General features: G+C 42.6%; 1 protein-coding gene and 1 long non-coding RNA gene across 2 annotated transcripts; one reads left to right on the top strand and one right to left on the bottom strand.

Annotated features, from left to right (window-relative positions):
• Nucleotides 1-2,664: 2,664 nt before the first annotated feature.
• On the bottom strand, nt 2,665-3,284 carry LOC136487460 (uncharacterized). Its single transcript, XR_010767268.1, has 3 exons — nt 3,252-3,284; nt 3,034-3,162; nt 2,665-2,719 (listed from the first exon to the last, which is right to left on the bottom strand). It is a non-coding gene; the product is annotated as an uncharacterized lncRNA (long non-coding RNA).
• Nucleotides 3,285-12,452: 9,168 nt separating this feature from the next.
• On the top strand, nt 12,453-13,500 carry LOC136489177 (receptor kinase-like protein Xa21). The gene is made up of 2 exons (XM_066485891.1): nt 12,453-13,115; nt 13,156-13,500. Exons 1-2 carry the CDS (start codon nt 12,453-12,455, stop codon nt 13,498-13,500), a joined length of 1,008 nt encoding a protein of 335 aa, XP_066341988.1.
• The last annotated feature ends 264 nt before the right edge of the window (nt 13,501-13,764 follow it).

The raw sequence follows: 13,764 nt of genomic DNA on the forward strand, positions 1-13,764 counted from the left end.
ACCGTCTTTTTTCTCTTTACTAGAATAAAGAAACCTGTGAGTCTGAATTTAGTGATCAAGGCAGTCTACTTTTATCCACCACAAGTAGAACAACAAATAAACAAAAGGTATCTATGAACCACACTTTACTATAATTATAGTAGAATTTTTGTCTTGTTATTTCATACTTCATTTTATATGTGTAAAGGTTTATCACGGAGGTCCTAGAGAGACTACAACCATTGCACACCAGGAGGTGGCTCATGACAAGGCTACATGCTACAAGCATCAATCACATAAACAACTTCATGTAATGAAGGTAGACGAACATAATATCACTTGTTCTAATTGCATGATCATAATGTACAACTAAGGGTTGTTGGTCACTATGAGATTATGTCAAATTAATGTAGGCTGGGTCCATGGTGCTACTAATGACTTCAAAATATCCTATAAGGCTAATGTGGCCTATGCAACTCTCTTGAGCACTGATCCAGAAGCCATTATTAGTGAAGTTCAAACAGGAAGTCAATTCTACAAAATGTGTATCAATCATCCTATAGCAAAAGATGAGCCATTAGTGTGGCCCATGCCTGGGTGCAACAATATTGATGATGCTCAAGCCAAAGGAGTTTCAATTGCTCGGCCTTCTATGTTTGTATGTTCAAACTAGCTTTCTTAACTTTACATCAATGTACATATGTGGCCACATTTTCTTTGCAGGTTGAAATGATTAATGGTTGAATTCCTACATCGATGTGTACAAAGAATGGAAGAAGAAGCAATGGACTTTATGAATCCTAGCTAGTTCTTGAATTTTTCTTTCTAGTATGGACTATGTGTGTTTGCTCTCTAGAGCCGTATCGTTATGTACATATACTATGATTTGATCTGAACAAGCACTATGCTTGAAATCATCCTACAATATTCGCAATGTGTCATGTTTGTGTAATTATACAATACTAGTATAATGCCCGTGCTAACGCTACGGTTTTAATCTTGGGATGCTCATAATTATAACCAATTTATTCTTCATAATATTACTATTACACAACAATTGTATTTGAGTCTATATATAATTTGGGAACACTTTTCATATAAGTGCATATTGTAAAGTTACATTCTACCTAACTCCTTAATCATGTATTGCAGATTATCAGGGATGTTGTCGCTACATTCTTTTGCATTACTCGTCAAAATATCGGCCAAGAATTCCCTCCTCAACGAAGTTGGTAGCTGTGCATGGCAGATAACAATAAATAAGTTATTATTTTTCAATGTAGTTTATGAAACTTAGTTATGTACTATACATGCTTACATTGTTGATCGGTGGCAATCTTATGTCATCCCATGACTTCATGAAACTGTATACAAGAAAGCCTCTCAAATTCCTGCAGAAGATCAATTGTTTATTTGATGTACATAGATCAAATAACTATTTTTGTGATATGAAAGTTGAAATATATTACAAGTGATTACCAGTGTTTATTATGTGTAACCTTTGTTACACACGTAGGGTATTCTCGCTTCCAGTGATAAATATTGTCGTTCATCTTATAATTTAACAATCCCATGGCAAGATTGAACCTTCTAACAATAGTGTGTAATGTAGGTATATATGAATCTCTGTGATCATAACCCTTCAAGCATACATGATCTTGAAGTGGATCCATAATATGCACGATTATTTTTTGCATGTCGATTATGAATAAAGTGTATAGACCAGTCTTGATAATATGGTAGTAGAATCTATAAACAAACACACAGATTGTAAGTGGTAAATAATTTAAAAGGTTTTAAAGTAATACACAAAACACAACTTACATTGCTACATTCTTTAATGTCGTACTGCTTTTCCGGCCAGCACTCAAATACTTTTTTTAATTGATCTTGGTATGCCTTGTCAATCTTGGGACAACATCGTGGATCTCGTCCAAAATGAGTTATTTCCTGATAATTATACAATTACATAATTTAAGTATGACATGTATAAACAATCTTTTAGAATGATTTATATATATCAACTTATAGCAAATTTGAGATCCATGTAGTGGAATATTTGTTTCTTCTGCGCTATGTCTTGGTTGCACGCGACCATCCAAATAGCCATATTAAAGGTTTCATGTTCCAGCTGTCTATCATCATCTAAAATATTTATAATTTGTCTAAGACTTAAAGAAATTGGATATGGTCGTATACTTCGTATCCACTCTTTCCTGAAAACAAGGACAAGGAACAAATTACTTGCTGTAGCAATCTAGAATGGACAAAGGCAATATCTATATTAGAACAGTACGTTGTACTTTAGAATGCATGACTTACTCTAAAGTCTCATCATCGGCGATCAAGTGGAACAACCCGCAAATTGTCGTCAATAGGTCTTCTCTGTTTGTCCACTTTAGCGTCCTTGTCAACTTCGTGTTACCCGACATCAAAATATCGAGGTCATTGAGCTCTTCGACAAGTTCATCTAGGTCATCGCCGGTCTTAGTCTTTTGCTCTTTATCCGGTAACCCTCTTATTTCATTTAACAGCGAGTTATATAAGATCGCAGGTAGCTTGAACCTGAAGTTACTTATATCTTCCTGCAAACAGTAATTGCTTATATGCTAACCAATTAAAAAATAACGGATATGTATTAGAAGTAGATTCTTAAGTAAGTACCTGGGTTACATGGTCAGATAAAGTACTTCTGGTCCAATACTCCATATAATTAAGAAGCCATAAACCACAACTATAGCTGGGCAATATTCCAAACAATCAAATATGAGGCATACAGATAATGGTTAGGCAATGACATATACACAAAACGTAAAGATATTTTACCCATCTGTTTGCATTGGGACTTGATCTTATGTTTCATTGGCCAAGATGTCATATTGGTACCGTGTTTCCATTTACTTTGGTCCAGTTTTGTAAGCCTCGTTGCATATTTTATTAGTCTTTCCATTCCTAAGAGCTGGTATGATCAAAACACCAAGGCTAATTAAGAAACAGAACAGGTACTGAAGAATTTTAAATAAATAAATATGTATACCAATTATTTAGACGTACCGTATACCAGAGATCTTCAAAGTTTGTCATATTATCTCCAAAAGAGTCCAAAACATGTATCTGGCCTAAAGAAGCGTTCACAACACCCAGGTACCAGTGAAACTTTTCAATATTGATTGGAAGGAACACCTACCAGTATTAGAGAGTTATCTAAATTATTTCTCTAGATTTGAAAGGGTAAAAAATTAGCATATGTCAAGTATTATGGTAAAGCTTACCATATCAGCATTTAAATAATTGTGTGCCCTTGTTTGAACCACTTCATCTCTATTATAGCTCAAATCCCTCTCATCAACCATTGAATTTTCCAAATATACATCTCCACCATCTCTATGAAGTAGGTGTTCTTCATGCCGCATCAATTCGATATACAAACTTATGACCTGCAAGTTTTTAATTTGTCATTAAAAGATTGGCAGATAGTTTGTATGGACACTATGTAATGCAGAAGCAGTGTTAAACATGCTTACCGCGCCATTGACTTACTCATTCGACTTAAAAAGGCAATCTAGGTCATCCCTGCATCCCCAAGCATCATTGATTCTGACGAGTTTATGATCTATACTTTTTCCTTTCATGTATTCAATGACCTCATCATCTTGTTTCGTAGACACATAATCTGCAGAGGTATCATTTTATATTATTATTAGTAATAAGTAATTAATTATTTAAATTAAAGAAGTAAGTTTCAATTAATTATGGCTCACCTTGAGTCATGATTTGTGCATTGTTTGATTTCTTTGGCTTATTATACCGAGGCAACGCCGTCACATCATCGTCAGCACGCATCATATGTTGTGCCTTTTGTAGTACTGGCGGTTGTACGGCATCGTCGTTGACCTGTACTTCTCTCGCTTCCTCCCTAATAATGATCTGCAGATGCAATATATAATATCAGTTTGAGATTCCATATTTGTACATTTTGTACGCAATGGCCCACTCGGACAAAATATGAGTGGAGATTTGTGTTGCTTAAGAGTTCGTTGTGTACGTCATCCTCATGAGCACGCTTCCGCTTCTTGTCTTCGCATCTTTCTTGATCGACATCTACATCAATATAGCTCCACTTTAGTACATTAGCATGCCGTACAAATGCCTTATTTCATATTGAAAAGTAGCATGATGATGTTGTGCTAATTTGGCTCACCAGAAGTAGGAAATGCATCAATACGGACCGTACGTTTGACTGTACACATGGGAATATATGCATCATTTTTGTGTAGTCCAATCTGTGAGTTGTACGGACTGATCAGTGAGGTTCATCATAAACGAGGAAATGGGTGAAATTATTATTAAAGGCTCAGATATTTCTGACCTTCGGGTGAGGATGGCCGAACTATTATTTCGGCGTTGTTGTTGTCCAACGTTTCTTGGCTAGAGGCTACAATTCTTGACTCACTCTCTATATACTTTTTAATCTCTACAGATGAGCAAAGTATTATTTAATAATAATTAATAATTTGGGAGACCAAATCTATGAGGTTGCAATGATGATTAATCATACATAGCTTAAATAAATTTACTAAAAGTAGTAATCGAACATAGCTTATAAATTTATTACAAGTAAAAGTATTTAGAGTAATTCACCTGAGTTATCTGGTGTCGGAAACTTTTCAGCTTTGGGCGAGGATGGCGGAACTATTATTTCGGCATTCTCTTTGTTCTGCCTTTCTTGGCTAGAGGCTTCGATTGTTGCCTCACCCTCTACTATTTCGACATTATCTTAATATGATCAAAGCAATATTAAATAATGTACTTAAATTTAAAAGATTAGCATAATTAAACATAGATTAAATTTAATAAAGGTAGGAATCAAACATAGTTTAAATTGACAAGTACAAAGATTTAGAGGAATTCACCTGAATCGTGCATTCAGGTTGCAAATGGCAATCTAATCGGGCATTCAGGCTGCAGGAAATGATAAGGCGGAGATCAGATGGAAATACTAATAACCTGTACAAGTCCCCGGCATGGTCGAGGTGTCCGTCTCCGTGGTGTTGCCGACCTCGATCACATCCTTCATCACGGCGGTGGACAAAGCCTTGTCGCCGGGGTCGCCCAGGGGACTGTGCTGAGCGACAGGTGGTAGATGCGCGCGTTGCTGGCGATGAGGATGCAGAAGCCGTAGCAGCGGCGTCGCACGCGGAGGTACGGCCACGCCTTGCCGTTGACGACGACGTTGTTGACGAAGTACGCCGGCTGCCAGGTTAGTCCTCTTGGTTGGGGTTTGTCGCTGGTTCCGCTGACGAGGAGTACTGAAAATAGAAAATAGAAAAATAGAAAATTAGAACCCTATCAGTCTATCACGGTAATATGGAGTTTAGAAAAAATTACCTGTAGCCTACGGCCTGTTCCTATGTGGCTTGATGAATTAAATAATTAAATTAATAGATCAACTATTGGCTTCGGTCGCTTGATGCCTGTACTGTACGGATTGGATTGCAAGGTCAAATAGAAAATTGAAGTTGTCAGATGAGATCAAACAAACACCGCCAGGCCCTATAACTGAATATTGATGAACTCAAATCACTTACCACCGGGGCGGCAGGGAGTCAGGCCTTCAGGGACGGAGAGGGACCGCAGCGCCGCTACGTTTGCGGCCGCCCGCTGGGGATCACGATCACGGGATTACGGCTTACGCCTTACAGGAATTGAGAACGCCGGAACGGCCACAGCGGCGCGGACGTGCTGCGGCGAGGCTTCATAGGTGCGGAGGCAGGAGATCGAGCGGAGGCGGACTCCGCATGGAAAGAGCCGCGGATTTCTCGTGCGTCAATTTTTCTCGCGTCAATATTCCTTTTTCCGCGACGCATGGAGGGGGAGGAGGAATACCATACAAAATATGCTGATCGTTGGATCGTGCGTGAGTAATGAGAGAGAATATTGAGGACAGATCTGGGCGGTTGATTCGGATGTGGTTGGTTTTGTGTGTACAATTATTGAGGTGCATTTATGATAGTCATCTCAGCGGGGGACGCTTTTGTGGGTGGACCAAGCGAAGAAAACTTAGTGCATTAGTAGGGTAGAATAACCCATGTGCTACAAGTATAGGCAAAATAAATATTTGTTTCTGAATATGTTTGTTTGACAAGATTTTGTACCAAATTTTTCTCGCATGTGCGTACGTGCTATCAAGGAATATTTTGTACTCGAAGAGAAGATAAATGAATAACAAGCATATATGTGTGCATGTATGTTCACGTGTGCTAATTATGTATGAGAACAAGATATATAAGCTAGCAAATTGTCTAGGCTTGTACACGATATGAGCTCGTACAGATGCGCTTGTATATTCACATGAACTTGCATGTACGTCCATGCATAGTGTTCGTGTATAAATATTTCTCAAGGATACATATTGGATATTATCTGAAGAGACCAGAATTCACCAGGCAGCCGATGTACATGGCGTCTGTGTATACGAGGGAGTTGAATCTGGATCTTGTACGTATTACACGGCGTATAGGTGAAGCGGTACGGTCCGGTGAATTTTTGGGCCTGCGGATGAGAAGTGGATCTGGTTTGGATTGTTTACACAAACCGGAATTCTTCTAGAAGGGTTACCACGTGAAGATAACTCCTTTGGATAGATAAGCACGTACGTGCTTTTCATCTTGTGCACGATATAAAAGATCGGCGCCGGGCATCTCGGCACGCTAACAAACTCTGGCGGCGCGGGCGTGCGGCTCAAGAGGCTCCGTTGCTACCCTAGCTGATGCCTATATAAAGGACGCGCAGGACTCCACGGGAAGGGGATGACATCTGTTCAAGCCGGCCGCAGGAAGGGAGCGCAGCTACGCGCCCGCCCCGGCTGCGCCAAGGCCACCACGCCGCCGCCGGCCAAGATCCATCCACGAGCAGGCCATCATCAGGCTACGGCGACGCAGAGGCGGCCGGAGGCATGTCGAGTCGGTGGCTACCTGCATCGCCCCTGTCTAGCACCTTTCCGCATCTACACGAGGCGGCCGCGGCAAGGCGCCAGCGCTACCCATCTACGCCGACGCCGAGGAGCAAGGAGACGCCGGCAGCCGGTCGATCTACCAGCGCTATCCAGCAGATGAGAGACGGCCACACGACTGCCGACTGCGCCAGAGGAGTGCTGCAGCCATGCTGCCCCTGTTCATCTACTCCATTAGCGCCGCCGGCCGAAGGGCTGCGTTAGGAGGAGACGGACGCAGCCTTGTGCATCTGCATGGCGCCACACGCACGCATCCCGTCGTCGCCACAGCAGCCGCAACACTGTCGACTCTGTCGTGTGTCATGGAGCCGGACACTACTACAAAAACCATTTCTAGGGCCGGCTGGTAACCCTTTGTAGGGGCGGTTTGCCCAGCCGCCCCTATGCAAGGGCCTCTACAAATCATGTATTTGTAGGGGCGGTTCCTAGGCCGCCCCTATAAATCAATTTGTAGGGGCGGCTGGTGTTTCCAGCCGCCCCTACAAATCGAATTGTAAGGGCGGCTGGTGTACCAGCCGCCCCTACAAACAGGTATTTGTAGGGGCGGTTCAATCTAGAACCGCCCCTACAGTACATTTTCCCGCAAAAAAAATTAAATTTTCAATTCAAAATCACTTTGCCGAACGTCCCACAACAACGTTCCGAACAGCGTTCGCGTTGCCGAATGCCCCGCGACCAACGTTCCGAACCGCGTTCGCGTTGCCGAACGCCCCGTGACCAACGTTCGCGTTGCCGAATGCCCCGCGACCAACGTTCCGAACCGCGTTCGCGTTGCCGAACGCCCCGTGACCAACGTTCGCGTTGCCGAACACCCCACGACCGCGACTACAAGCATAAGAGTATTCTATAAACTACAATTACAAGTGCAATTCACATGAATATATACAATCCATCATTAAATATACAAATTCTATACACATTGTTATCAACGTCCTAGAGCTAACCTTTCAGTATCACGAAGGTGTTGGTACTGAGGATTTGTACCTCAGTCAGACTCTCGGTCATGGTAGGCGCCTCTGACGTGTACAATCTGGTCCAATGTGAAGTTGCAAAGGTCGCCGACGAGCTCTAAGAGTTGGTCATCCTTGTATGGGTCTCTTTTCATTCCTTTCTCTTCTCTCCACTACAAGAAAACAAGTTTCAGTTTAGTATTTCATACCATTTATGAAGTTTTTATACTACGGGTGAAGAGGTTCAAACTTACCCTTAAGGGGTGTCTTCTGTAGGCACCGGTGTTACCTATCATAGAACATATATAGTATCCACAATGTACACTCCCAGGCTTCTGCTTGGGGCACTGTGTGTTTTGCATATGAAAATGTTAAGTAATGCTTTTGACAGCCATGTAACGGAGTACTGAAGAAGTAAGTTACACTTACCGCACATAGTGTTTTTATAGCCAGCTTTTCCTTCCTTGCTGGATCATGCTTTCCATCATGATTAGTGACATAGAACCTAAATGCCATGTTCGAATTATTTTAGCAAATACAACTTGTTAGTATCCAAAAGTGAACGTTACAAGTATGTATACAAACATATAAGCTAATGAGGATTGTCGATATGTATACGTCTTGAGAATCGATATGAAGTCTTTGTATGTCACCGTGTCCTTATCTAATGAATCAAAGACCCATGCCATGCTCCTCCCGACGTCGACGGCTATACAAATCCAGTGGTTGCTGCATGGATGTAATCATAGAACTAGATAAGCCCTTTTGTATCGAATGAAATATATCGAACAAAGCTTTAAGTATAGAGTTGAGCTTACTCGAAGTTGTATGGTAGCCATATAGTAGAGTGGTGTTGGAGATTTTTGAAAGCCAAGGCAATGTATGCCGCAACCTTAAGGGACTCTTTCTCCCGAAGAGTCTTTGCAGCTACTAGCTCTTTGGCATCCAGTGTCCACCGTTTAGGGTAATTAAAATTTGTTTGGGCTATAGCTTAAGGGTCTACATACCCGGCTTTCACACTTGGCATTTGTTTGACAATATGCACTTGCATTCTACAAATCACGGCGTGGGTTAGTTACAACAAAATTCAAAGATTACATTCATATCATATCGGGAGGACAAGGACTTACAGGCACCACGTGTGAATTAGATTCATCTCCATTTCTCCCAGGTGAAAGCATGTGTGCATGTCATTGAAGTCAAAGACAATTTTCCCGGCTGGGCTTCCAAATGTGCCGGTGGGAAAGCATGCTTGTATGATATCTATGCTCGTTGGGAGAACACGCAAGTACCAATCATGGAACCTTCTCATTCCAAGTGGTAGGCGCTGGATGTCCTGGTTTGGTAGGAAAGGCTAGCCACTTTCATATTTTTTCGGGCAATCCTTTGACCATTCGATGGCATCAACATTTGGAAACTGCTTTACAATTTGGTGAAGTTTGCTACTGACGGCCTCCTCAGAACCCCGTGATGGGACTTTTTTAACTTGGTTTTTAGGCTTGAACTGATCATGGGAATACCACTTGGACACCGACGAGACGTCTTTGATCGGAACATAAACTGGCCTTATGTGGATTGGAATCTTCTTTCGCAGTTCCCATTCAGGCATGTCCTCATCTTCTTGTGCATCACCTTCTTCAGGAGGCACTCGTTGTTCATGTATCGGTTGTGCTTGTTGAGAAGACTATGGCATCTCATGATGCACTTGCCCAGTATGAGCTGGAGAAGGTTGTGGCATCTCATCAGGCACATGCTCGATAGGAGGCGGGGAAGAATGTGGCATCTCAGGAATGTGGGGGTCACGAGACGGTGAAAATATCTCCCCGGCCTCAACAACTCGCTCCAAATTTGGGAGAGAGGGAGGCAGCAAAGAAGCAGTCAATATAATGTCCCGTTTGTGCTAGAGGATGAACTGCCCCATAACGTCTCCGAGTAACACCAGCCCCTCGGGAGTTACGTAGTATATCCTCCACTGCATGAACTCGGGCTTCACTGTATGCACCTCGGCCCTAGTGTAGTCCGGCGGTATCTTATTATTGTGGTGTAAGCCACCGGGAGGATGTGCAACACCCGTTGCCACCTCCATCATAGTGTTCTGCCGGCCGCTGAGAAACACCAAGGTGCAACTAGTAGGTTCCCGTATGAGATCGACTGAGGTTGTGGCTGCAGTGGAACCTTGGCTGCTAGGAACTTTCGGAGGGCTGGTAACTAATGCCACTTCTCCCGGTGGCGTCACTAATATACGTGGCTCCGTAGACATTCCTTGCTCCTCCAGCGCCTTCGCAACTAGAGCCTTCACTTGGAGCTCAAGACTAGTCTCCCGGTCTCGGCCATGTTTCTTGTACATGTGCCTGTCCTCTTCGAATCCTTGCTTCTAGGTCATCCTTTTCCCTAGCCCCCTGGTGCGGCCTGTGTGCTCCTTGTTTCCCAAGCCAAGGCTAAGCTCATCCCTCACTCTGGAAGGATTGAATGAGCCCATCTCTTTGTCTTCAGCATATTTCAATATCCTTGATACCGCCTCTTGGGTCTCTGGCTTATCAAACTTAAGATTACTGCCGGATGGTTCTATACTACTCGCATATATCCAGTTCCTTGAGCGTACCTTCAACTTCGTCACATTGATATTCCCAGCAGCTACGGCCTCTTCATCCATCTTCCTAAACTGCTCTTCCTTGGCATAGTAGCCACCGGGGCCTAGATGATGGTGGTGTTTGTTCCTCTTCGCTAGCTCGGTGTTACGAGCACTAAGCTCTAATGCCTCCGCTGAAGTCTTCTGAGCCACGAGCTCCTCCCATTGACTAGGAGTTATTTTGCCGAACTCATTGAAGGGAGTTAACCCCTTTTGGATATACTTCATGTTAAGCTCCGACCTCCAACGTCGAAATGACTCTCCCATCATCCTGATAGCATTTTTTTACCAATTCGTGCTTACCCTCCGGAAATCTAAAATTGACCTTCAGCTGCCTATCCCATAGTGCATTCTTTATGTTCTCTGGTACCTCTTTCCAGTTAGGGATTGCTGGGTTCAATTTATCTCTTACTAGGGCCCCGATCGCATTACGGAATCGTCCTCTTAATTCCTTCGGCTCAAGGATCTCCCCTGCTGGCCCAACCTCCGTTATCACATAGCAAGCCTTATCTGGATATAGATTTCCTTTTCTATCCCCTCATTTCCTCTTAGGCTTTGTAGTCGTGGTTGTGTCTTGAGTTTGTGGAGCAGAGGCATCGTGATCCGTCTCTGTGGTTGTTGCCTCTGCTCTCCTTTTCTCTACTTCGTCTTGTCCAGCGAGATGTCGCGGACGTCGACGTCGTCTTTTCTGAGTTTCAGGAGGGACCTGTATATAGGACAGGTCAAAGTGTTAGCAGAGGTAACACAGCCAAAGCTGTAGCAAAATTTACAAGCTAAGGCTTCTTCCCTACCTCCTCGTTCGGGTCAAAATCCTTGTCCAAATCTTCCTCCGTTGGCCTCCTTCTTGCTTCAGGTGGGAAAGGATCCTCGAGACTTTCATATCCCTCTTCTGACTCATCATCCTCTTCTTCTTCGCCTTCAGCAGCCTCTCCTTCGGGGCCTTCCTCCTCGTCACACTCCTCCTGAGTAAGCATCACTTCTAGATCCTTTTCTACCTCGTTATCGAACTGCTCCTGAGTAAGCTGGTCCTCTAGTGCTTGCTCCTCAAGGGTTAGCTGCTCATCATGCTCGGGGCATCGAGCTGCACGGTCTGTTGTTCGCGACATTATTTCGCGCTTTGTTCTAAAAGATGCAAGAAAGTGTGCTTTAGGTACGCGAGAAGGTATAAGAAATCAAAAAGGTCTATAAACCAAAGTAGTCCTATAAAACAACAATATAAAAAAATGAGAAGTAGCAGTGGTAGAGGCCTCAGAAACATGTCAATCATCATCTGATCTTGAACTTGGAGCATCAAGGCATCATAACAGAGAAGAGAGGAGAAGGTAATGTAGGGGCGGCTGCTAATGATGCCAAGTTCCTCACAAGTTCTTGATCATCAGCTCATATTCCATATAATGTATGGACTTAGACAATTTCATCATCGGCAAAACAAAGGAGGGGAGAGGAGAGGGAAGATTTGGTAAAAAAAAAGCAACAGCTGCTTAACAAACACAGAGAGGAAAAGGTGTAAAAACAAGCCGCTGCTGCTTCCCAAACATAGAGGATAGGAAATATGGCAAAAATAGAGGAGAGGGGAGAATTGGTAAAAAAACAGCAGCTACTGCTTCCAAAAAAAAAGCAACAGCTGCCATACTGCCATCAGAAGTAGTAGACAATAGTAGTAGGGAACCTGTTATCTAAAAAAGGTAAGCAAGAACAGAAATATACTGTGTAAGTCTATAAATAACAAGGTGTAGATAAGCAAGAACATGCACTTATATAGAGAACAGAAATATACTGCCATCAGAAGTAGTAGGTAAATGTGCTAAACTCATAGAACATGCACTTATATAGAGAACAGTCACAATAAACTGTATAAAAGAAGAAAAAGAATGTGTTAGCAATGCCGCAATCTTTTGGTGAGCATTTTGGGAAAGTTACCCTTAGTGACCTAACTCAAGCAACACGGGACTTCTCAGAATCCAACCTGATTGGGGGAGGAAGCTATGGTTCAGTGTACAGAGGAAAGTTGAAGGAAAGCAAAATGGAAGTGGCAGTGAAGGTTTTTGATCTTGAGATGCGAGGTGCAGAAAGAAGCTTCGTGGCAGAGTGTGAAGCACTTAGAAGTATTCAGCATCGTAACCTTCTTCCAATCATAACTGCTTGCTCAACTGTAGATAATATAGGAAATGATTTCAAAGCTTTAATTTATGAGCTCATGCCTAATGGAAGCCTGGACACATGGTTACATCACAAAGGGGACGAGGAGGCTCCAAAACGTCTAAGCTTGACCCAAAGAATAAGCATAGCTGTTAACATAGCTGATGCATTGGATTATTTGCACCACGATTGTGGACGTCCCACGGTTCACTGTGACTTGAAGCCTAGCAATATCCTTCTAGAGGATGATATGAATGCTCTTCTGGGAGATTTTGGAATTGCATGTTTCTTTGCGGATCCTCAGTCAACATGGGCAGGTTCAATTAGGTCGATTGGTATGAAGGGCACAATTGGATACATCCCTCCAGGTAGTTATTTCGGTATTTTTTTATTGGGTACCTCAAATTTTCCTAGATGAGAAATGTTTATAGCATAACTTCTTTGTGCACATTTTCTTGTTTAATTTAGTATTGCTGGAGATTTTGATAGGCAAAAGGCCGACAGATGCTATGTTCATGGACAGACTGGACATTATCAGCTTTGTGGAGAACAGCTTTCAGAGTCAAATATTTGACGTCATTGATGTTCATCTCGTGGAAGAATGCAAGAACTTAACTCAAGACAAGAATGTACCAGAAAAGGAGATCAACAAATGCTTGCTGGATCTGGTGCAAGTAGCATTTTCTTGCACGCGTTCATTACCATCTGAACGTTCGAATATGAAGCAAATAGCCAGCGAAATGCATGCAATCAAGGTTTCACAATTGGGATGGATGACGTGTAAGAAGTAGGGGGTATGTGTAATTTGTTCAGTATACGGTGAACTGCACAATGTGCTTCGGACAAGCATGCACTGTTATGACTAGTGTACCAGTATGGTTATCTTCTACTGATCGAAAAATAAAAGAAGTTGTCTATTGATCGCTCAGGTGCTCCCCCCACTTGAGGACTTTTTTTTAAACCAAAAGATCAAAATAAATCCTACAACCAGAGTGCACTGAGCGTAACTTAGTTGATTGGTTTTTATGGTGAATCCTGCTCACCAGGTTTTAAGT

The sequence above is a fragment of the Miscanthus floridulus genome, chromosome 10 (assembly GCF_019320115.1).
Source record: "Miscanthus floridulus cultivar M001 chromosome 10, ASM1932011v1, whole genome shotgun sequence".
NCBI lineage: Eukaryota > Viridiplantae > Streptophyta > Magnoliopsida > Poales > Poaceae > Miscanthus > Miscanthus floridulus.

Excerpts from the sequence above, each read along its gene's own strand:
- LOC136489177 (XM_066485891.1), top strand. The coding sequence starts at position 12,453 with ATGCCGCAATCTTTTGGTGAGCATTTTGGGAAAGTTACCCTTAGTGAC. Across the intron at positions 13,116-13,155 it reads TTTTATTGGGTACCTCAAAT|CACATTTTCTTGTTTAATTT; the intron begins TTTCCTAGATGA and ends AACTTCTTTGTG.